The sequence below is a fragment of the Pleuronectes platessa genome, chromosome 10 (genome assembly GCF_947347685.1).
Source record: "Pleuronectes platessa chromosome 10, fPlePla1.1, whole genome shotgun sequence".
NCBI lineage: Eukaryota > Metazoa > Chordata > Actinopteri > Pleuronectiformes > Pleuronectidae > Pleuronectes > Pleuronectes platessa.
The window spans coordinates 21,943,871-21,968,266 of record NC_070635.1 but is presented as its reverse complement, the minus strand read 5'-3'; the positions used below and the strand labels follow the sequence as shown (position 1 = coordinate 21,968,266).

Below are 24,396 nucleotides of genomic sequence, written 5' to 3'. Positions count from 1 at the left end.
GCTGTCCAGGTTTCTATTTTATCATCTGTTCACTGTTGTCTATGGCGCCTCTGAACTGACACACTGAAGAAAAAATGGATTCAACATAAGGCTGGACAATAAAACAATATCAATAATTAATGCAATATGATTTTCATCACTCGCAATATGAAGATATTGGTATAATGCCAATGAATTGTATAAGCACTGAGTGGTGGTATAGCGGAAGTTAAGTTTAAAGTTTAAAACCACAGCATTCACTCAGGAGCAAAAATCTGTCATTAAACTTAAGACAAATAATAATGTGATATTGTGATAAGTCATCAATATCATCTTACATAAAAAAAATACTTATACAGTTTTTTGGCCATATTGCCAGGCTTAATTATACAAGTCTGACACGTCTTTTAAAAATATTAATGGTTAATTCATTAAAGACTAGAAATTGAAAGCTTTATGACTTTAACCTCTAGGGCAGTGGTTCTCAAATGGGGGTACGTGAGATTTTTTTTTTATATATTTCAAATTAGCATCCATTCAAAAATCCTTTAAAATTTGTTATTTAATAAATATTCAATAAAATATAAGTTTAAGTTCATGAACAGAATTTTATATTCAGTAGGCTATTCAATTTCATTAACCTAAAAACCCAGAGTCTCCCCCATACCGATGGCTTGACCCAACCTGGCACACGCAACCTCTCATCACCTGTCATCACTGCAGTGCCGCCTTGAAAACTCTGGAGTTTGGGCTGAAGCGAAGCAGCAATGCCGCTGAAACACGGAGGGACAATTGCCAAAGAAGGCGAGACCAGAGCCAGCAAAATTCCGTCAGTATTTACAAGAAGGTCGAGACTTTAACTGATGTTTTCAGATTTATTTGAAACTTCCCTAAACCACACCGAGAGCTTGCGCCTCTTCGGAGGGGCGCTAAATCACACTTTTCCGTTGTGAAGTTACAAATTCATTACAGGAACTCCGCGTCTCTACCGGAACACTTTAAAAATAAAAGCATTTTATAAAAAAAACGGAAATGAAATTGTCTGACCTTAATGCGAGCAAATATTTCACAATAAAAATAACAGAAAGATACTTCAACAATATTAACAATAACTTAGTTTGGGTAATTAACACTTTGTGTTTTTTCTATGGGGAGACATTAGCCACAGTGGCATTAAGGCAACACATCTTCAGCGGTATCTCCAGACAAAACATGACAGTCATGTTGGTAAACCACCTGAGGTTTTTTAAGAGGAAGTTTCTGAATTCACGTCATCTCAAGAAACGATGCAAAAAGCCTCCCCGAAGCAAACAAACAAGCTACCTGTCACTTATCAGGAAAAACTCCTGGAAGTATCATCTGACCGTGGCCTCCAGATGAAGTTTGCCACATCCACACTCACAAAGTTTTGGGTGTGTGTGAAGCAGGAGCACCCACACCTGGGACGGAAAGCCTTGGAGCAGCTACTACCCTTTGCCTCCACACATTTATGTGAGGCCTCCTTCTCTGCAATGAGTGTGATCAAAACAAAGCAAAGAAACAGACTGTGCAATGAGAAGAGCTTGATCACAGCAGTTGCTTCCCTGCCACCAAGACTGACAAAGATCCTCAGTGAACCATAAGCACAAGTTTCTCACTAAAATGTAAACGCAAAAGCACCCACTCAGCTCAATGCAACAATGTAATCTTAAGTGCTATCAGTTTGTAAATTGAAGATAGTACTCTTTTCGATCCATAAAGAAGATATAGGATGATACATATTTAAACATTTTATTTTGAGCTAAACTTTTATTTAAAATTAAGTTAATGATTTATTTTTTGTGAAGAAGTGTTTATCTATAATAAAGTTCATGAGTTCAGTTTGAGAACATCTTTATTATGATCCAAAAAAAGATCACTTTAGGTTGATAATTATTTTTATGTTCACAAATCTTTATTTATAATTGAGATAATTATTTATTTTGTAATAACTCTTTAGTTATTTTCATATCATTTTATTTCCAAATAGTTCAAGAGAGAGAGAAAGTGTCTAGTTACAAGGTTTATTAAAATCAGACACTAATGGCACAGCACTGTGTATTGCATCTTTCTTTCAACCAAAAATGCTTTGCGCTGGTTAAGAGGTACCCGGCTGAATTTTTTTTTCAAAGGTTAATCACTGAAAAAAGGTTGAGAACCACTGCTCTAGGGGACACTAGCATGAGAGGATTATAAGCAAATGCACTCAGGTTTTCTAGCATAAGTATAAATGCCATATTGTCCAGATAGAGGTAGGAGGCATCATAGCAATTTATAAAAACTTCATGGATAAGAACATTGGCTAGGGACACAGGAAGAGAGGACAGAAATATTAAATTGAAGGAGACCAAACCTTTGTTAAGATTAAGATACATTTATTTACACACACATACAACATGCAAGGGGGGGAATTTGTTTTCTGCTATGACCCATCTGGTGTTCACAGGAGGACACACAGAGCAGTGGGCAGCCATGCACGGCGCCCCGGGGAGCAGGTGTTAGGGGAGTAAGGTGCCTTGCTCAGTGAAACTTAGACAGTGGGGTGGGATAGGCACACTGACAGTGTGGAACAGATCCAGGTGTTGTCCAGGTGTTGTCCGTCCAGGTACGTTGTTTTTGTTGTCACTCTGTGGATTCGAACCAGAGACCACCGTCGGATTTTCTGCCCACAGTCCAACTTTCTGCCACTAGTCCACCGCACCTATATACTAAATGAGTAATATAAAACTAATCATATTTAAATTCTTATTGAAAAAAAGTGTAATTCCTGCAGTAATTCATCAATAGCTGTGGCCGGCACAAACTAAATATGTTCCAAATTCAATATAACTGAGGCTATGTTCTGTTCAATAACCTTGGGAAGATCTTCACTACTAGAATAACTATGTCCATCTACATCAGTTTCAGATTCTGCATCTGTATCAGCAGCACAACAAGCAACATCAACAACTGAACTGTCTGATTCTTGTAACCACAGCAGCTACAGTGACAACCTCAGCTTTAAAATCATCTAAATTATAGGGGATTATGTTTGCTGTTCGTATGGTCATGAAATGTATTGTGGATGTTTTTAAACACACGTTTAAACATGCATGTTACACTTTCATGTGTCTGTAAATGTTTGTTTACATGACGGAAGTACTTTCTTTCAATTGAAAGCTCATTAAATGTTCACAACTGACATGAAAATGTAGATAACTCAGATAGACTTGGTGAGTACGGTATATATGACTCAAAAGACTGTTAGAGTATGGGCACGGATGCCTGAGCCTGTTCCCATGATGACCATGTTTTAGCTTGCAATGTTTAAGCAATTCATATGCCCTACTAGTGATATTTCACAAACCTTACATTGCCAAACACATTCACCTGTTCTTCCTAGAAAGAACACAAGATGATGAAGTAACTTGGCTAACATGCTTGCAGAAAACTATGGCTTAGTTAATAGAGACCTTATCAATGCAATCACTTGTAATCACCAAAATTGAGAGGTTGCCCATACAAGATATCAAGATTTGCTGATTTTGTCCTATGACGCTGCACCTGAAAGTAATGGAATGTGTGTGTGTGTGCACTTGTATTTCTTACTTTGTGAGGTCCAGTGGCAAGGAGCACACCAACGGTATGGGGCCCTCAGACGGTGTGGGGCCCAAAATGGTGGGCGCCACACCGTTTATTGCTTTAAATGAGCTCAGGAACCTCCCCTAATGCCCCTGTTGCTTCTTCTTCAGTTGGCCCGCAAGGTAACAAAAAGTGAAAATGTGTGTTTGAAATTATTTGCTCTCTACCGCTCCCTACTTCCGGTTTTGCCATTTTCGCCGATACACACCAACTAGAAGTGTGTAAACTTTCAGCCAATGATACGGGACGTGGGCGGGGCTTAGCGAATGCCGTGCTGTGGACCGGGCCTGCCGCTTAATGGATGACAGGTAAGCTTAATAGTTTTAGTGGAGTTTGACTTGGTTTATATGACATTTTCTTGTTCCTCCCCAAAGTTTCTTGCAACTGCCATGCAACAATTTCACCATTGAGGATTAATAAAATACTATTTTATCCAGATCACTAGCTGCTAATGTTAGCATCGGATTGCCAGCTGCTAATATTAGTGTTGTATCACTGACTTATGTTAGCATGGGATTGCTAGCTGCTATTATTAGCATTGGATCGCTAGCTATTAATATTAGCATCGGATCGCTAGCTAATGTTAGCATCGGATTGCTAGCTGCTATCATTAGCATCGATCGCTAGCTGCTAATATTAGCATCTGATCGCTAGCTAATGTTAGCATCGGATTGCAAGCTGCTATCATTAGCATCGGATCGCTAGCTGCTAATATTAGCATCGGATCGCTAGCTAATATTAGCATCGGTTTGCAAGCTGGTATCATTAGCATCGGATCGCTAGATGCTATATTACAACCAGATATCTTGCTGCTGATGTGCTGTTAAATGTGAATGATTATTTGTATGCTGTTTTTGTTTGCCTTTATAAGTATTTAAACATCACTGCAGCATCAGTATTCCAGTTTGCCTTAAAAAAAAGGCATACATTTATTGTGCATTACAGGGTTGATGCTGTACAAGTATTATTTTTAATAAGAAAAATTGCTTTAAGGGTTGAATCCTGGGGTTCATGATTACTAGTGAATTTTATTATGCTACCGGCACAAACCTCTTGGACACACCTGTGGTCTGATGACTAATCCTAGATAATAAATCCTTGTTTGCTGTCTGATTTGAAAATTATTTTGAAGAGGGTCCAGCCTGCTGAAGATGCAATATCGTTGGTTCTGTCTTCAAGGGACAAGCAGTGTTTTATAGAAAAATATATTGATAGTTACAAAGGTAAGAAGCATGTCTGGTCCAGTCGGTGTAGCATATTGTGCATTTCTCAGTACTATTCATTATCATGTACATATGGTATAAATAATTATTTGAAATAGACATCAGAAGCAGATATCTTTAAAAACATCTTGCTTATGGCTGCTGTTTAAGTAAAATGAATGCAGCCTTGTATGGGCAATTTTACATAAGCCTGGCTTCTATCATAAATATTTACATTAAATATAGTTGAAATAGATTCAATTGCACAACTTTTTTTGTGGTATATGGCTTGTGTGCACATGCATTATAAATACATATCCTTGTTGTTGGAGAATGATTACATGCTAGCTCCAACTTATTTAAAAGAGGGCTGCATAATTAATCAAATAGTAATTGTGATCATTATTTTGGTCTTCCACAATTAAATAAACATGATCGACTGCAATATTGACATATGAAATCCAACAGAGTAGAAAGCAAGACAAAAATCAGAGGCAGAAGCTAGTCTCTCGAAACAAAGCATCATCCCATTGTTTTTTTAGGTAATTCAGATTCAGGAGAGTTGTGATCATAAACAACAAAAATCTTATCCAAAGAGTGCATGCCACTTGCCTGCTCCACAAAGCAACACAAATATTAAACCCCCTGAATAAATCTCCATGAACTGCGGTTTAGGGTTGGTAATGAATAATCGATATTCGAATATTCGTTCATTAAGAATTATTCGAATAACAATCCAAGCCTAATGAAAATCGTTCTAGTCCTGCGCATTATGAGAACAACATCTTCCGGTGTCTTGTGGAGCTCGACTTCCTACAGCAGATGAGTGTAACGGGTGCTAAATCCCAGTCAGATATCTTAACGAGTTCATGGTCAGTGATGTGTACATCTAAAGAAAATATGTATTCACTCTAACCGCCCCATCCTTTCCCGTAAACTCACAGACCAGGGTTCCTAAACTGAAAAATAATGCCTTAGTGAATAATCGATTAATTGTTCAATAACGTTATGAATATTCGAACATGAAAACTCCTGTAAAGTCCCATCCCTACTGCGGTTCGATAAATGCATGAAGGCCAAGAAGGAGAATATTGTATTGATCCAATATTTCGCCGCTGCTCAAACATCAACTCAAAAATCATAAACCGCAACACTGTGAAGGGTGTTATCATTGTAAGGTAGCGAACTGATGCAAAACATGAAAGTGAATGCAGTGCTCTCTTTAGGTACAAATCTGTGAATATTTTGCATCAATTTCAATCATGTTTTTGCCCTGTGAATGGGATTGGAAATCATGCTCTTTTTATTTAAATGTTAAAGTGCGATCAAAATATTTTGACTCTATAATCAATTGATAACTGTCATAAACCCCTTTTGGTTATAATCATGTAGCCCTACAAAGTGTAATAGGAGGTTTTGTTACTTTTTAGTATTGATGCTTCCAAAGAAGACGGATCCCTTGGAAGATTGGTTAATGACAACCACAAATATCGAAACTGCACCATACGACAAGCCACATTAATGCCTATTTTCCCTTAAGCTTATTGAGGTAGGAACCGAAATAGTCTCCAACTCTGGTGACTCAAAAGGGCCAAGCCATGAAAAGGTGACTAAATAATACTTCTAATGTCTAAATATTTGTATTTCTCCATTTATATAGAATTGATTGTGATCTGTGTTTTGAAAGATAATTATATGATTTCTCAGAACTAAATATTACAATATTACAGTTTTTTATCTGAATTTCCGGTGACCAACTTGCAGACTCCTGCTGTGGCAGTAGAGACCCAGATATTAAAAGCTGATCCGAGCTGCCATGGAGATTCCAATACTGACAGTGCAAACTCACAGGTAAAAGAATGATGAAGACGCTGTCATCACAAACTGTTTATCTAGACCTCTACACTATCTAGTTCATTTACAAAGATATTGTGGTGTTGATATAGCATTCTGATACAGCTTTACATTGAGGGTTACTCATTGGTTGATGTGGTAGACTTCTGATGAAGGAACATAGTTCATGACGAGGGAACCTCACTAAAATGAGCACACATACATCTCTAGTCTTTTCCTTATGGGGCCCAATTCATCTCAAACACACACATTAATGTTTCTAGTGATGCTTAATGGGGCCCTTCCGTTTGGATCTCACTTTAAGAGATTTTACTCATACACACACACTTATAAATGTGTCTAGAGATGCTCTAATGGGGCCCTCCTGTTTGGATCTCACTTTAAGAGATTTTACATCAGTAAGGCAATTCATCTCATTATCTAAACCAAGTTATTACAGAAATAATATTACACTCTCTGAACTGTTATATGTTTAAAAAGGGTATTTTGAATGTGATCCGCTGCAGCCTCTTATATGTTGTTATGGCTGTAGTTCAGATCTTCAGAAACGTCTGTGCCACACACTTACCTTTGGTTATATGCTGTTTTAGAATCGTTTATCACAGAGCTGACTTTTGTAACTTGTCAATATCTTCAAAACCTCATCTACATCAATTCATTATGTGTTTTTGTTTTTTATCTGAATTCCCGGTGATCAACTTGCAGACTCCTGCTGTGGCAGTGGAGACTGGAAAGCAGTCAAGTATTTCATAAAAAATAGGATTACAGCAATGAAAAGGAAAATGTACGAATTTGCAAGTTATTTATTGTTGTTGAGTGTGTATTTAATATTTTCGTGTGTGTTATGTTGAATGTGCCTGCCATTATGGGTTGGCACGGGTCTATACCCTAAGTGAGAGCAGCTTTTTTTTTTTACACAATTTTTGTTTTGTACAATGTTTGTATTTAATATTTTGTAGTTATGTTAAATGTGCCTACCATAAAGGGTTGGTCTGGTTCTATACCCTGAGTTTGTAAAAAAATGTTGTTTGTGAGAGCAGCTTTTTTTCCACGAAACATTGTTTAGTACAAATTCTTGAATAAAAGTCTCCATTATACAGATATGTTGAGGAGGAGGTCATTATTTGTTGTCACTGAGCTAACCAGGGATGTGAATTGGTTGGTGTAGAGGGAAAAGAGACAAGATGCACAATGTTGTGATTTTATCCTAAAATGGTTTGCATCAGTTAAATCATAGGAATCTTATCTTCCAAAAATAGTATTAGTGTACTTAAACTGAGTTTATCCTCCACTAACGTTGACATCCCCGCTAAGATAGAAAAACTAGAGATATGTATGTGTGTGTGAAATTGGACCTCACAAGAGTGGAACGCTAGAAACTGGGCTCCACAATTGACCAAAAACCTAGCGTGGAGACAAAAGTTTAGAATTTTGTAAATTCAAAGTGATAGCTCTGTTTAGGATTTTTTTTATCATTTTCCCAGATTTTCTACAATGCTGTAGAACCATTGGAAATGGTGGACCCCACAATGTTACAAAGACAGAACGGACCTCCTGACGTGACAAAAACGAGTGTGTGTGTGTGTGTGTGTGTGTGTTCATACGATATATTTTTTCTAAATATTTTAAGGCCACGGTGTCAGGACATTGTTTTTAGTTCAGCTGGCCCGCTGTGTGTGGCTAACATTAAGTTAGTAGACTGGCTACACGAGACCCGCAGTGTACCACAACCAGAGTTACCTTTCACGGGGTCAAGCTAGTCACTGAGCAAAGCTGTGTTGCTAACTAGTGCTAAGCCAGATAGCTGAACGGAAGTAGCCTAACTTGAAGCAGTGTTTTCCAAAGTAGGTCCTCTGCTTTGGAAGCAACGCTGCGATGAAGTCAGGCATATTTCACAACCAGTGTGACACTACGTTAACCAGGGTCGAAGCGATGCTATTAGCTAGTGTTGCTTTTGCAACAGGCCATGATGCAGCCAGAGCTAGCCAGCCTTTAGTTATACAGGCCATACTGCATATCAGATGCGTGTTAATCCAAATTCTCTAATAAAACGGCCACAAATCCCTGATATGAATTGATTAGCTCTAAACCCTGACTGAAAGTCTTCATTACATTACTTTACTCGAGAAACTCACACAGCTGATACAAGATCACGAGTTTGGTTAAAACAATGAGTAGGTTGGTCTACTACACGCTGATGGAAACCAATTGAGTCTAGTACTGAAATAAATGCTACGCTAAGGCTATCATTATTATTTTCAACATGAATATTAAAGTCACCGACAATAATAATTTTATCTGGTTTTAGGACTAGGTTTGATCAAAAATACTCAGGTAATTCCGTAACAAATTTGGAATAAGCCCAAGAAGCACGGTAAACTACAGCAAATATGATTGGTTGTTGGTATTTCTTGAATTGGTTTGGAAGACTGAGAACAGGACTTTCAAATGAGTTGTAGCTTAGTTTAGGTTTAGGATTAATTGTAGACTGGAGTTAAAAATAGCAGCAACTCCACCTTCCCGGCCAAAGTCTCGGGGGACATGTGTATTTACATGACTGGGGGGAGTACATTCATTTAGGCTGTATGTTAATCGGGAAGCAGCCAGGTCTCAGTGAGGGACATTAAAACAATTTTTTATCTGAGGACTAGTTCATTTACTAAAATATACTTCTATGATAGTGATATCATGTGTTAAAGTCCACATTTAAAAGTCTTTGTTTGATGAGCTGTTGCAGAGGTTGTGTACATTTTTATTAGTTTTTGTTTAGAATTCTCCCTCTGTTAATGTTTAATTTAAGTAATTTAGAGGGACGTTGTAGCCTGAAGTTGTCATACTCATAATTCTAGTCAGAATATGAGTCTGATACCGCCCCATTGGGCTGTGATTATGGGGCATGTTTCAACCGAACCAGGAAAAAAAATGCCTCTTCGCTCAATTGGATAGACCTACAATCAATCAGAGCACAAGTATGTGACGTATGTTAAGCGACGCATAGTTGTTGTCAACAGAACTCAACTACACGCACGCTGGAAGAAGTAGAAGAAGAAAATCAGTAAAAACTATTTTTGCTGGTGTTGTAAAAAGAATTTAATGATACATAGAGAACTTACCAACACGATCAGCATTTTTGAGAGAAACAGTAACGCCGGGTTAACACCGGACGCGGAGGCGACGCCAAAGCGCCGTGCCAAAGCGCTAATCCATAGCGCGCCGGCGCTTGGCTGTTCACACTGGACGCTGAAGCTCCGGGCAGCGCTAATAATATCACCTGTTGATCCAGTAGTGTTCAAGCATATACTTGATGCTAGACAGCCTTGGCGCAGCGCGACGCTTCAGCCTCCGGTGTGACCAGCACAACGGTTTAACATGGGAGTGGATGGTAGTGATGGGAAGTTCGGATCTTTTTACCGTGTCGGTTCTTTGAATCTTGTTCAGTAAAATGAACGAATCTCTTTTTGAGTCATTCGTTCATTTCAAGGGGGGGGGGGGGTGCAAACGATCCAACGACTCGTACCCGGCAGATGAACGAATTGTTCAACTCCCGACCGTGTGTTTGGATCAATGATCGGGTTCATCTGCCCACAGAGTCTTCGGCCGACGTGTCGGCCACACAGAGCGAGCTCATCTCGCCGGTGACCGCGGTGTGGGCGGCGCATGGGAAAATCGCCCGGCACCTCCATACCGCTGCACGTCCACCCGGACATGAACGGGAATCTACGGAGCTGCTGATCCGCACGCTGCCAGCACATCCAGCTTGCCCGCTTCATCCGCGGACACAGAGCTTAATCTGCTGCTGATCCACTGACATAACAATGCCGCATTCAAATAAAAATGTGGGAAAGAATATTGTACAGTATCTAATATTGTGTTGGTCATATTTAAATCATTCATTATTTTTTTGGGGGGGAAAGAGAGGATAAAATAAAAGAATCGCATATTAAATCTTAATCGTTCAGCCCTATTCAGCCCTATTTGTTATTTTCACTTTACATTTACACTTACAGTTTAGTGCAGTGTAATTATTTCCCGTGATAATTAAATGCCAGTGTGACAATAAATGACAATTTAAAACCATACAAACTGTCATGTTTTACTGTATTTAATAGAGGAGGTTTTCTTAAAAATATATGATCTGCCACACAAAGTCATGGCTACTTTTTAACAGCGGTCACGCGAAAGGGAGTGAGGTAACTGTTTCCTCTTCTGAGCCTATGGAGGTCACGTAGAAAATGATCCAAAGACTCGTACCCGGCAGATGAACGAATCGTTCACCTCCCGACCGTGTCTTCAGATCAGGGTTTCGTTCTTCTGCCAACAGAGTCTTCGGATCAGTGATTCGTTCATCTGCCGGATACGAGTCTTTGGATCCTTTTTCACGTGACCTGCATCAGCCTATGCAACAGTCCCGATGCGCAGCCACGAGAAAATGAACGAATCTCTCTTTGAGAGGACTCGTTACTCCCGAGTCCTTGTAAGGATTCGTTCAAAACGAACGAATCGTTCACGACCGACACATCACTAGTGGATGGGAGCCAGCTGTTATTTAAGGCTTGGCGCTGCGCTTACGCATTGCTTCAGCGTCCGGTGTGAACCCGGCGTAAAGGTGAATGCACGTACAAACAAGTTCTCCGTTTAGGATTACAACTCCACAACACATCAAACAAATCGTATCGCATTTGTCGCTCCTGTAAGAATTTAATAACATGGTTGGAACGCGACATTCCCGTGTTTAAAAAATGGACAGACGACGAAGGAGACCAGGCTGAAGAAGCGTGTTCATCACGTCCGGGGGCCCAAGCGCTCTTTGGTGAGGTGGTTGATTACGTTACTGTTGATCATCTGTCCATCATCGTAGAAAGCCCGCCCTGACAATTTGATTGGTCCGGGCATAGTTTCTCCCCAACGGAGTGATGCCAGACTAAACTTCCCAACCTCAAATGTCGTGGGCGGGGCTAAGTTTGTCTGGCATCCAGGCTAGGGACGGTGGACAGACACAGTCTCTATGGTATTGTGGTTGTGTGACTGATCCAGAGGAAGCGCAGAGAAGTGTGCAGCACTGCAGCTCTGCGTCCTGGTCCCAACTCTGGGTTGTCATTTTATGGACTGAGTAATATTTCTAGATAAGAGAGCTGCTCCAACCCAAGTGGGATGAATTCTGTATCTCCTAACAAGACCAGGTTTCCCCAAATAGGACACCACCTCGACAGCCAACGGTTAAAAGACAATGTGTGGCTGAACATGTCAAACCTGTCGTGTTAGGAAGTGGTCCAGACAAAACTACACTGTCCAACATTGTTTTTGCAAAAGCACACATACGAACCCGGGAGTCGTTGCTTCTTACGGGAATTACGATCTTACTGTATTTACGTTTTCTTTTAGCCAGCAGCTTCAGATTGGATTCGATGTTGCCTGCTCTGGCCCCTGCCATTCAAATGACTATGGTCGCTGGTGTCGCCAATGACCAGAGTTTGCTTCTCAACGGGTCTGTCGTTGAGTGGAGAGAATCTGTTTGAAAAGTGAACTAGTGGGTCTTTAATCGTGGGGATAAACTAGCAGTATGCCCCCTCCGGCCAGTCACCCAGTCGTCCTTGGCTCCCGGCTACTCGGGACATGTCAAGGGACTAAGCAAGCGGGGATGGCTAACTATAGCTAACGGAGGTTCTAAGCTGCGGAGCCGAGCTTCTAAGTCACTAAGCCTCGCCTCCATCGCTACCAATACACTACATTTGTTAAGTGTACCACTACCGTTAACCCTTGTGTTCGTGTTTTGGTCAGTCAGCCAATGTTCATATATGATTAATATTTGTCATTTACCCCTATTAAATAACATTTATTTTATGTGATAAAATCCAATTAAACAAAGAAACATCAATTACAATCAAGATATGTTTGGAAAAAATGAATATGAAACTAGGTTTTTCATTAGTATTGAGGTTTATTTCCTGAACTTAATTAGAAATTGAACACACTCATGTCAGTCTACATGAGAACTGATTTTTGAAGAGAGAAAATCTTTGGAAGACAATGAAAGGGAAGAGTTTAGAGAATATGAAGATCATGTTTCTATCAATTCAGAGTCTGACAGTGAGTTTGAAAAAAAGGATGAGAGTTCATCTGCAGCCAGTCCCAAATCCAGGCCAGGCCATCAGCAGCCAACATATGGATGTCAAAAAATGATGAAATCATTACCAATGTAATAAGGATGCAACCAGGGCCAACACGGATAGCAGTGACTCATGTGCAGGACATCAAGCCTTCTTACGAACTTTTCATTACGTAAATCATTCTGCGCTAATTTGGAGGGACAGCGTGTTTTCGTAGAAAGCTGGAATGAGATGGACCAAACCCATTTATTTGCATACTTTGGGGTTATTATCCTTGCTAGAGTTTTCAAATCCAAAGGGGAATCCACAGAATCCTTGTGAGATGCAGAAACTGGCAGAGATGTTTTACGTAAAATGTGCAAGAATGTGGGAGCAGAGGTGCTTGAAATATACAATTTAACACTTTACGTAGTCCTGGGTCCAGTGGACCCGAACACCACATGTAATATAAATGTGCAGGGGGGTGTACAGTGTACAGTCACTGAAAATATGTTCTTTTATATGTGCATCACAGAAAATGAGCCAAGGCCAATATTTATCGCATCATTTTTCTTTTAGCAAACATTGAAAACGGGTCCCACAGACCCGAACAACATACAAGGGTTAAAGGAGGCAGAGGAGTAGGTGAGCAGTAAATACACTTGGAGCAGGAGAGAGCAATGGAGCAAGAGGGAGGGAGAGAAGCAATTGTTAATGTTAGCCTACGAGGGTGAGCTCAAACCGAAAAATCCAGTGACACGCAGGTGGAAGGACACAGAGTCGCTAAAGCACCAGAGAATGGGGGTTGGTAGTGTGGATGTTTAACTATAGACTGCCGATTTAGCCGTAGTAATATAGAGAAATATTATAATAGCAGAGGAGCTAGTTCAGAGAGAGTGGCCACCAACAGCTGCAGGAAAACATGAAGTGATTCAATTCGCTTACAATTCGTAGTACATCAGTGTGTAGTACGTCAACCTAGAGTGATTCTAATATATATGCCAAAAACAAACATATTTATCTTTGCAAATTATAAAACATCATATTGCTACACCACAACTGATGGCAAAAGGGAGGACTTTCCTTATAAGGTTGACGTCACATTTGTCCCGCTCAGTCAAAATACGTAGTCTCCATCCAAGGCTGGGGTTCACGTGGGCGACGACATGAAGTTTCCGCACACGCGCATAGTCTCCTTTAGTGATCTAGTCAAATAATGTTTCCTCGATTTGTTAACATTACAATTAATACAAAGCATATTTAACTTATGTTTAGTTAATTGAATAAATACACTTGATTTCTTATATTTCAGTCACTTTTTATTTAAAAATATTGCGTAATGTTTTATGAGGGCCAACATTTTTTTTACCCCATTCACTATCCTAATGATGTATTTCCTTTCAAATTAATACGATCACTAGTAAACAATGAATAACAAATAATCCAATTAACCATCCAAAATACGAACCCATTACATCTTTTACATTACATTAAATTTCATTTAGCTGACGCTTTTATCCATCGACTTACAATAAGTTCATTCAGCCTTCAGCCAAAACTACAAAGTACTATAAGTAAGTGCCATTTAAGTGCTACTAAAGTTAAATCATAACAAAATAATTATAATAAAAACACTTTTTTTAACAGGACCTTCTCCAAGCACCTTATGGAAGAGTGGATTGACCCTGAGAATGTCTCTTGGGGGATGATTACACATAGTTCTCGACTTAACAATTCACTGAAGACAATGGCAGTGTAAAGGGTGTGGGGCAGGGAACTTGCAGAAGATAGCCTGGTACCAGATCGTAAGATACCTCAAAAAATCAAATCATACACTTTAAAGTAATTCAAAGAGCATATGCCACTCCTCCTTAACATTTTTAATATAAAATTGGTCACCAATCTAACTGCACTCACTGCCTACATACAAATTTGCCTGCACGTGCACACATTCTTGCTTCAAGTTTAAGTTTTTTTTATATATCCTAACCTCTGAGCGAGAATTGACGAATATACACAGTGTGGGGTCTGAACATGCATACGTAAACACGTAGCCACATTCTCTGAGCTGTGTGGAAGCAAATGCGTCCTGGGCCACATATGAAGGACCGCCTACTCAGCGGTGTAAATCAAGTTTATTTACACTTCTCAGTGCAGATATACTGATTTCTTTGTGACCATTTGTGAACACAAATGACATGATTATTTGCATATAGACTAGGTGATATTCAACAACTATAGATATGTCTGTGAATAGATATAATTTGAGTAGTCAACCTCTGATTAGATCTCTCAGGACGGATTTTAATATCAGGTTTTAACAGGGCAGATGTTAACTCAATGGGAGGATATGGGCGTGCACGTGTGTGCATAAAAAGGGAGTGTGTGGCAGCCCAGGCTGAGAGTTGTTGCATAATGAACCATGCACTGTATTTCTCAGAGCAAGAGTGCAAATTTGTTCGTCCCAACAAATTTTAACAGTGAAATGTTACACCGTGGTACCAAAGGCTTGTTGACAATACATTGCCTCGTGAGTAAATTGAACACATGTGCTTATAATTTGTTATATGATTGAGATGCAATGACACAAAAAAAAAGTAAAACATTTAGGATACTTAAATCATAGCCTACACATTCACTCCAATTTTTACTGGCCGTTACTCATTAATTATGAATTAAGATACTTTCACTTTGGCATGGTACATGTATGTTGCTACCGTGTTAGCTATTTATTTACAATAATTTCAGCACCAACAATCAGGATAAAATACAAAAAAATCCTATTAAGGGCTAATTATTTTTTGATATTCGCATTTAACAGAAAACAGTTTTTGTGCCAGGTACAGGAACTCCAGCACGCACCCGACCCCCCACAAATCGACGGCCTCTGAGAATGGAAGACCCAGAGAGATCTCTGGAGCCCTGAGAAGAAAAGACATGAGCCGCAGATGAAAAACCTGTTGGAACATTTCAGGGCAGAGAAAATAATGTTGCTAAACAGATGCTGTGCACGATGAACTCACATGTACCCAAACGGCTGGATCTCCATCCCCAGCTGGACTTGGGACGCCATCATGACGGAGCCAAAGTCAATTAACTTCACCCTGAAGGGCTGAGCCTTCCTGTTCACGAACATAACGTTGTCTGATTTTATGTGTGTGCAGGACCCCGAGACCCTTCAGAGCATCCAAGGCCACCAAGAGCTGCAGGGACACAAATAATATACAACATTTAGAATTATTTCTTCCATGTGCTATTGTTAGGTGTTAGGTTTCGGTTTCGGGGATCTCTCCATCATGATGCATTGATCGCTGCTACATACCTGCTTGGAAACTGGGCGGATCTCATGAAGAGGACGGTGCTCCCACTCTCGCTGCTCTAGCAGGTCATAGAGACTCATGTCCAGCCGCTCAAACACCAAACAGGTCTGGTCCAGGTGCTGGAATTCTTCATGGAACTTGACCATGTTGGTGAGATCCGCATCCAGGCCACTGATGACTTTCAGCATGGTTACCTGAAGAGAGAAGAGGAGACGTGATGAGACAACACTATCAACAGTTTGTGAGCAGCGACATGTTCTGATCGAGCAGACAACACCTGAGCACAGGAATATAAACAAAGACTTCAGTCTCCTACCTCCTGCTCACAGTCTCAGATCTCAGGATGCGTTCAGACACATTCAGACCTGTATCGTAGCATCGACAACTTGTGATTGGATAACTCAGGATGGATGTTGATCACCTGGTGTGAGCTGTGACTTACGGATGCTCAAACCCTTCATTCTACCCACAGTTATTCTCTGGTGTTCTCTCACTCTTAATCTCCAACAATTTATTGAATCTCAGCAGGTCCTCACACTGCAGCCATGAGGCAGCAGCAGATCCAAATATTATAAATATTAAAAGTATTAAAATGTATTAAAAATATTACCCAGTATAAAAAAGTATTAAACCATTCAATGTATAAAAAAGTAGTAAAGAGTACTTAAAAAATATTTTTACAATGTGTATAGAAAACTACCAATAAATGAAATAATTCAGTCCTCCAATTTCGGACAGCGGCATGAGAAGAACTTTCAAATTCTTTTCAGCAGCTTTCTCTTTCCGCCCGAGGAAGCTTTGGATGCAGCGGTGACGTCTGAGGCCTCGTCAGAACTCCAGGAGACTTCCTCACTGGTGTCATTGAAAGGTGGCAAGCAGGTGGTGCCTGTGGACACTATTGTCAGGTCACAGGCTTTGGCTGCAGCGGTGATGTCTGCAGACTCGTCAGAACTCGAGGAGACTTCCTCACTGGTGTCATCATCTCCGATGGACGACAAGACCGAGGTATCTCTGGAGTTGATCATCAGGTCAGACCCTTTGGAGACTTCCTCACTGGTGTCATCATCTCCGATGGACGACAAGACCGAGGTATCTCTGGAGTTGATCATCAGGTCAGACCCTTTGGAGACTTCCTCACTGGTGTCATCATCTCCGATGGACTACCAGACCCAGGGATCTCTGGGGTTGATCTTCAGGTCAGACCCTTTGGAGACTTTCTCACTGGATTCATCATCTCCGATGGGAGAACAGACCCAGTTAGCCCTGGAGTTGATCTTCAGGTCAGACCGTTTGGAGACTTCCTCACTGGTGTCATCATCTCCGATGGGAGACCAGACCCAGGTAGCCCTGGAGTTGATCTTCAGGTCAGACCCTTTGGAGAGTTCCTCACTGGTGTCATTGAAAGGTGGCGAGCAGGTGGTGTATGTGGACACTGTTGTCAGGTCAGAACACCAGGACAGTTCACTGGTGGCACTTGTGGAGTCTAGAGCCTCCACAGAATCCCAGGAGTCTTGGTCCATGGAGCCAGAGGAGCCGCTGTGTGAGGTTGAACAGTGGACATTGTCCTCAGTGGGGAAGAACCTCATTGCTTCTTGGGAGGTGGTCCGACTGGAAGAGGGAAGACAATCAATTAGTAAATCAGTCACTGTCAATTAATTAAAACCATCGGTCCATCCAACCTGATGTGTTAAGTTCCAGTGTGAAAGGACATGTGGACACTTACTAGTCTCTGCTGTGGACGTCCTCCCTCAGGTGACTCATGGAGATGAAGGGAAGCTTCAGAGCTTGACGAGGAGAGATCCTCTCATCCCCGTCGAGATGCAGCAGCCCCTCCAACAGAGACACAAAGGCCAGGCGGTCTTCCATCTCAGCCACCCCCAGCTTTGGATTGATCTGGAGTTGAAAACAGGCTTCAGGTCAGATGATCCAGCTCCCGATTGACAGATAACTAACTGGTACAAATCCAGTCTTTACTTGTTCAACACATGAGGGAGTACTCGCATGAATCAGGCCGCTGAGGGAGTTCGGCTGCTGGATGAAACTCCTCTTCCTCTGTTTCCATGTTATTAACAGCAGTGAATTCTTCTGCAGTCTGAAGGAACAAAAAGTATTACAGATGACAGTATGATTTAAAAATGCCCCAATTGAATTCTTAAACATAAAAGAACATGTTTAAAACCACATAAAAGTGACAAATAGTAGCAAGTACAATGTACCAAAGAGGAGAGGAGAGAAGGGGAGGGGAGAGGAAGCCAGCATGTCATTGCTCTGTTGGAAATTATATCATAGCAGGGGTTAAACAGCCACCGTTTACCTTGATTTATAATCCCCCCCACCCCACCTCTTGTCCTCCTCCTCTTATTCTTCTCCATATTCCCCACACAGAGGGTGAGGCCTGGCTGTTGGAGGGAGGGAGAGAGGATGGGCATCATGGAGCAAAGAATGGAAATTAATTAGACTCTGAAAAAATAAATCATAAAATTAAGGACGAAGGAATGACTCCAATTTTAGATTTGTGTTGACACTGGGAAAGAGGAAAACGTTTTCATACTGAAAACAGTTGGTTTTCAGCATGCTGTTTATGGACGCAGAAGTTTGGTGGTGATAGGACAATGCAGAGTGGAGTTATGACAACATCGTCTCCTTTGGCGAAGGATGAACCCTCGCCGTACCTCAATGTTTACACGGTTTGAGGAAATGTTCCAATTCTGAGAGGGAGAGAGACATAAAGATTCCTTTGATCTTTGACCACTGACACTGCAGGAGTGGAGTTGTTTGTTTACGGCTCAGCATCGAAGGATTCATGGTCCATGTATGTCCGCGATACAGAACATCGTGTTTTAATGGCGTGTAATCAAACTTTGACGCCACGGTCACACGTGTGGCGAAAAATCGATCTTTTAATAAGTCTGTATCTCCGTCTTGTTGTGATGACACTCATGCCAATTTGAAGTTGATCTGATGTAAGCCCTGGTACAAGTACCTCAAAGTAAAAATGTGGCATATGGCCAAAATGGCCACTAAATGCAAAATAGCAGGCTTTCTGTAGCGTTGATCCATATATGTCCGTGATACAGAACGTTGTGTTTTAATGGCGTGTATCAAACTTTGAGGCCACGCCACGGTCATACCGTGTGACGAAAAATTGATCTTTTAATAACTTTGTATCTCCATCTTGTTATGATGACACTCATCTCAATTTGAAGTTGATCTGATGAAAGCCCTGGTACAAGTACCTCAAAGTAAAAATGTGGAATATGGCCACTAAATGCAAAATAGCAGGCTTCCTGTTGCGTTTTTCCAATTACACCTAAGACTTTTTTGTTTGTCTGGTCATGATACACCTGTGTATCGATTTTTGTGAAGATCGGTCAATGTGAACATGTTCCGGGGGTCCCGGGGGCACCGTTGAGCCATTTTGCGTCACCCATTGAAAATTCCTCCAGAATATGTAAACACTTTCTAACTTTCTGCAAATTTTGGTAAGAATTTGAGCATGTTAAAGTCCTCAAAAAGCCAATTAATTTGTCTGAATAATAATAATAATCCTTACAATTTCAATAGGGCCTCACCCTGTCAGGGCTCAGGCCATAATAATAATCCTTACAATTTCAATAGGGCCTCACCCTGTCAGGGCTCAGGCCATAATAATAATCCTTACAATTTCAATAGGGCCTCACGTCAGTCAGTGCCTGTCAGTGCTTGGGCCCTAATAAAAGCATCAGTAACAAATTATATACACACATTATTAGAAGGTACAATGATGATTACAGCGAGTCTTGGTCAGAATACAGACTGTGTCCTAATATAGAAGAAATATTTCCCCTAAAAAGTCATCATATTTTTACTATGATTTGTGCTGCAGTGCCACCTACTGGTACATTTATCATTCTGCAACAGGAAAAACTGTTGAATGCAAGTATGGATGATATTTTACTTTTTAAAATAACGTCCTAGCTTAAGAGACTCCCAGATTCACTGAGCTGTGACACCAAGATGTTACTCTACAGATACATTAAGTTTACCATCTAAAGTCTTTACTGTGTGTTACTATAGAAAATCATGATGGAGTAGATCAAAATACATGACACAACATCAGTGAATGAAAGAGATATAATTCAGAATACATTTTATACAAGATACATATTTATTTTATATGCATTATATAAATTAGTTGAAAATCAACACTGGTAAACATAAATTAGTTTTTAAAGGCTCCCTTAAATATACATACACCAGCCACTCAGGGTAACTCTGTCTGTAAATGTAATAAAAAAACACATCAGAGCTGCAAACCTTAGGGTCATTCTGTCTATTTGCCATATTACGCATTTGATTTAACAAGATGCAGATCTTGCATTGAGCTTGAAAAAATAAAGAAAAATGCATTTTCAAAACTAGAAAAGTAAACTGGAGCGAACACCTCGGCCAAGACCTAAGAGTTCTCCTATTAAAAACATCTAAATAACTAGATTGTGATTTGTATTTTGATCTGCAACAAACTGCACCCACTCATAATTATCCGTCCCCTGAATGTACCGGATTTTCCGATACATGAATTATTCGGAGAAATCAAAAGAATATGTAGAAAAACCTTCTATCTCACAGTGTTCTCCTTTGTGGAGGTAAATAAATAAAAACACTAGTGCGACTAGATGTGTCTTTATCTTTAGTCTTAATCCCTCAGCTGACATCTTCATTTTCGACTCCTCTGACCTGCTCTTCCTTTTAATTCAAACACCAAAATGCATATTGTTTAAAAGCATAACATTCCAACAGAACTAATATAAGTGGAGTCGGGTAGACAGAGGTCACCACAAGGGATTGGTCATCAGCATCACTTGACTAAGAAAATTCAAATCCAGTCATTTCCCTGAAACCTGATTTCCCCATTCAAGCACGGATGCTAGAAAGTTTTGTATCCAGAAGATTTGAATCAGTCGAAGAGATGCAGAGGAATCTTTTTTTGCCCCTCATCCTCAGTACATGTACTAACATGACAAGCAAACTGAAGTCAACACAACTGTTTATTTTTTTACCTTTTGAATATTCCTGACCATTGTGAAATGTGAGTTTTTAAGCATGGTACACAAATGCAGATTTGATCCAATTATTACTAGTCTGAATGAGGGAAAATGGAGATTTTAGTTTACTGTGAAGGAGAAAAACTGGTGGAAAGTGGTTGAATACAAATAATAAAAAGAGATGAGGAAGTGTCCGAAGAGGAAAAGCAGGGAAGAAAAATACAGAGGCATGAACTCTGTGGAAATATTGTTTGTGTTCTCTCATCATCCATAACCAAATGATTAAAATCAGGGAGGGATTTCTATCGGCCATTCTCATTGCTGCAAAAATAATATTTGTCCAACAAATATTTGTTGAGCAACTGCACGATCTTATCAGAGCAGTGATTCCCAGCCGAGGATCCTTGGAACCCAGGAAATCTTGTTTACCAGGTGGTGTTTGGATTGGCCCAAACATAAAAATAGGGCTGAAACACATAAATGAAGAGTTCAGAAAAACCTGATATGCAGAAAGAGTTTGAAAAATTAAAAACAACTACAATAATAACTAATTATAATCAGAATTTTAAAAAAGTGGTACATCTCCATCTGAACTGTGACAGCAGGTGTGGAGAGGTGCGACTGGTCAGCTGATTCTGGGGAGGAGTGTCCACGTGGGAGTGACCAGGTGTCCACAGCTGTTTAAGGAGCAGAGTAACAGCTCCTCACCAGCTACTGAGCGCACAACAAACCCACCTGCGCCTGGGGTCCTGCAAACACATGCAGCATTGACTTGATCTGAGGACAGGACCAGTCATGGGGAACAAGAGCAGCCTCGAGCTCACTCTCTGCTTCCTGCTCACTACTGCTCTTTGCTTGGAGGCTGCTCACATAAAAATCACCGTTTACTGTCCGCCTGAGAAGATGACCTGGACAGAGGCGAGGAGGTACTGCCAGAGGAACCACATTGACCTAGTTACCTGGAACACAGTGGACAGAGTCTGGCTGAGTAAGTGGTTGGTCCAAATTGATGTCAAGGAAGCCTGGATCGGAGAAGGTGTTGCAGGACGTGACCTCTCACAGAGCAGTGACTAGGCACTAGGAGAGCCACTCAACACAGACTGTGGCTCTTTTGACCCTCAGACTGAGAAGTGGTACCGCAAAGTTTGCTCCGAGGAGCTGCAGCCTGTCTGCTATGATGACAACCTGGTGCTGGTGAAAAAGAACAAGACGTGGGAGCAGGCCCTGCAGCACTGCAAGGCCATGACAACACCATGTGCTGACTCTCCCGAGTCCTGCGTGTACACCTACAAGATGCTGAGCCTGCACAACCGGCGGGACTATGACTATGTCAGAGAGCGGATCTACAGAGCTACGACTGATGAGGTTGGAAGATGGGTTTTTCCACAGAGTGCTAAGTTCTAACCCTTTAAAGTTTAGTGTAGAGTTTACTCTGCATCTTTTGCATATGTTTCTTATACAGTATCTATGGATTGTGAGCAGTTCCAGCAAAAACTGATGTTCTCTTCAGTCACAGTTTATTTGAACAGTTTTAAGTGTTGCAGAAATAAAACGACCTAGAATGTCTTAATTATAAAGAACAATGGAAGAAAAATAAACCACACCTTTTTATCATGTCATGGTGAAAGCCTTTTGTAAAACATTAGCCAAACTATAACTGCAAATTATTTTATTTTTTATAAATCTGTTTATTGAACCACATCACATCATGTAACATGACCTTTACAAATGGATGCATGGTTTTTTTTTTCTTTTTTTCTCCAAAATAAACAAACATACAAACAAACCAACAAGTAGAAAACATACAAAACACTGCAAATTAATTTTGAAATTAAATTTGTACATAGATTGTATCCTCTGAGGGTCGCAGGGTGAGATGGAGCCAACCCCAGTTGACATTGAGCAGTGAGGTGCAGGACACTCAGGACAAGTCACCAGGGGCAACACATAGGGACAAACAACCATTCACACACATATTCACAATTATGGACAGTTTAGAGAGACTCCTGACCTAATCCCAGTCTGCAGGTTATTGGTCTGTGGGAGGAAGCTGGAGAAAAACCCACACAGACACAAGGAGAACATGCACAACTACACAGAAAGACCCTCCTGCTGTGAGGTGATAGTGATAACCACTACACCACCGTGCCGCCCCCAAAATTTAAATTGAACCATTGATTCAAAATCGATATAAGTAAATATAATTAATTGTTTTCTGCTTTGAGTTTTGACATTATTATGTATTTTATCTTATCTTATTAATTTGAGTAAATAATAAGTGCAAGGGTAAATTTTGAATTGATTCAATTGCTTTATACTTCTTCTTATTAGTTCCTTTTCGGAACAGAAAAACAAGATAAAATCAACCAGCTAAACACCAGGATGTGGACATGTCTCTACCGGAATGCCTCACTTATTTATTACATATTGTCTGTTTCTATTCATTGCGTTGAACCTAATTAATTATTCAAATATTATTTGATGAAAACAATGTTGACACTTTCATTTTCAATCGTTGGTCTCTTCGTTGTTCCACAGTTAAACAAGAGGAAAGATTACCCTCTGACTTTCAAATGATGATTTGCTGTCCATACAACTGAAATGAATGTGAGAGCGACTGACATCTAACACTTACCTTTGTACCTCAGGTGTGGATTGGCCTACGTTACCTGGGAGGGCAATGGGTGTGGTTGAACGGAGAGGAGCCGGACCACCAGGGGATGCTGCCGGAGTGTCCGTCCCAGTTGAACAACTGTGGGACTCTGTCAAAACATGGCACAAACAACTGGCCCACCAGGGACTGCTCAGAGAGAAGAAATTTCATCTGCTGCGGGCGCATGGTGACAGGAGAAGAGAAAATAAAAAATTTGCAGAAAGGAAAGTTTTAATTAAAAAAATTTGCTCTAATATTAATATCTGTTTTATCTGTAAATTAACTGATTGAGCTTTTTCAAGAATTGGGCCAAGTTTAAAACTCATATCATACATCTCCAAATATCAACAAGAGAAATTCTGTGGCCAAATCTTTTTCCTTTTGCTCTCTGCTAACTGAAAGCCTATTAGCCACTGCAAGTCTGTATTGCCCCTTTTCATTTTGAACATGACATTTTGCTTTGTTTTGTTGTTTTTCTTCAAAATCTGATTTAAATTCAGATGTCAGAGCAAAGCTGTGTGTATTTCACAAATTGTAACAACCAACTTTAGCTACTATAAATGGCCTATAACCGAACAGTGGTGTATGTGTACTATTAGGGCCTGTCTGTCGTTCAACTGTGTTTTTACCTTTATAACT

At 40.4% G+C, this 24,396-nt stretch overlaps 1 protein-coding gene across 1 annotated transcript; it reads right to left on the bottom strand.

The window, feature by feature from the left end:
- Window positions 1-14,186: 14,186 nt before the first annotated feature.
- On the bottom strand, window positions 14,187-16,353 carry LOC128449843 (homeodomain-interacting protein kinase 1). Its single transcript, XM_053433170.1, has 3 exons — window positions 16,083-16,353; window positions 15,784-15,963; window positions 14,187-15,682 (listed from the first exon to the last, which is right to left on the bottom strand). The coding sequence occupies exons 1-2, from the start codon at window positions 16,266-16,268 to the stop codon at window positions 15,850-15,852; spliced, it is 300 nt and encodes a 99-aa protein (XP_053289145.1). The 5' UTR covers window positions 16,269-16,353; the 3' UTR covers window positions 14,187-15,682; window positions 15,784-15,849.
- Window positions 16,354-24,396: the final 8,043 nt, after the last annotated feature.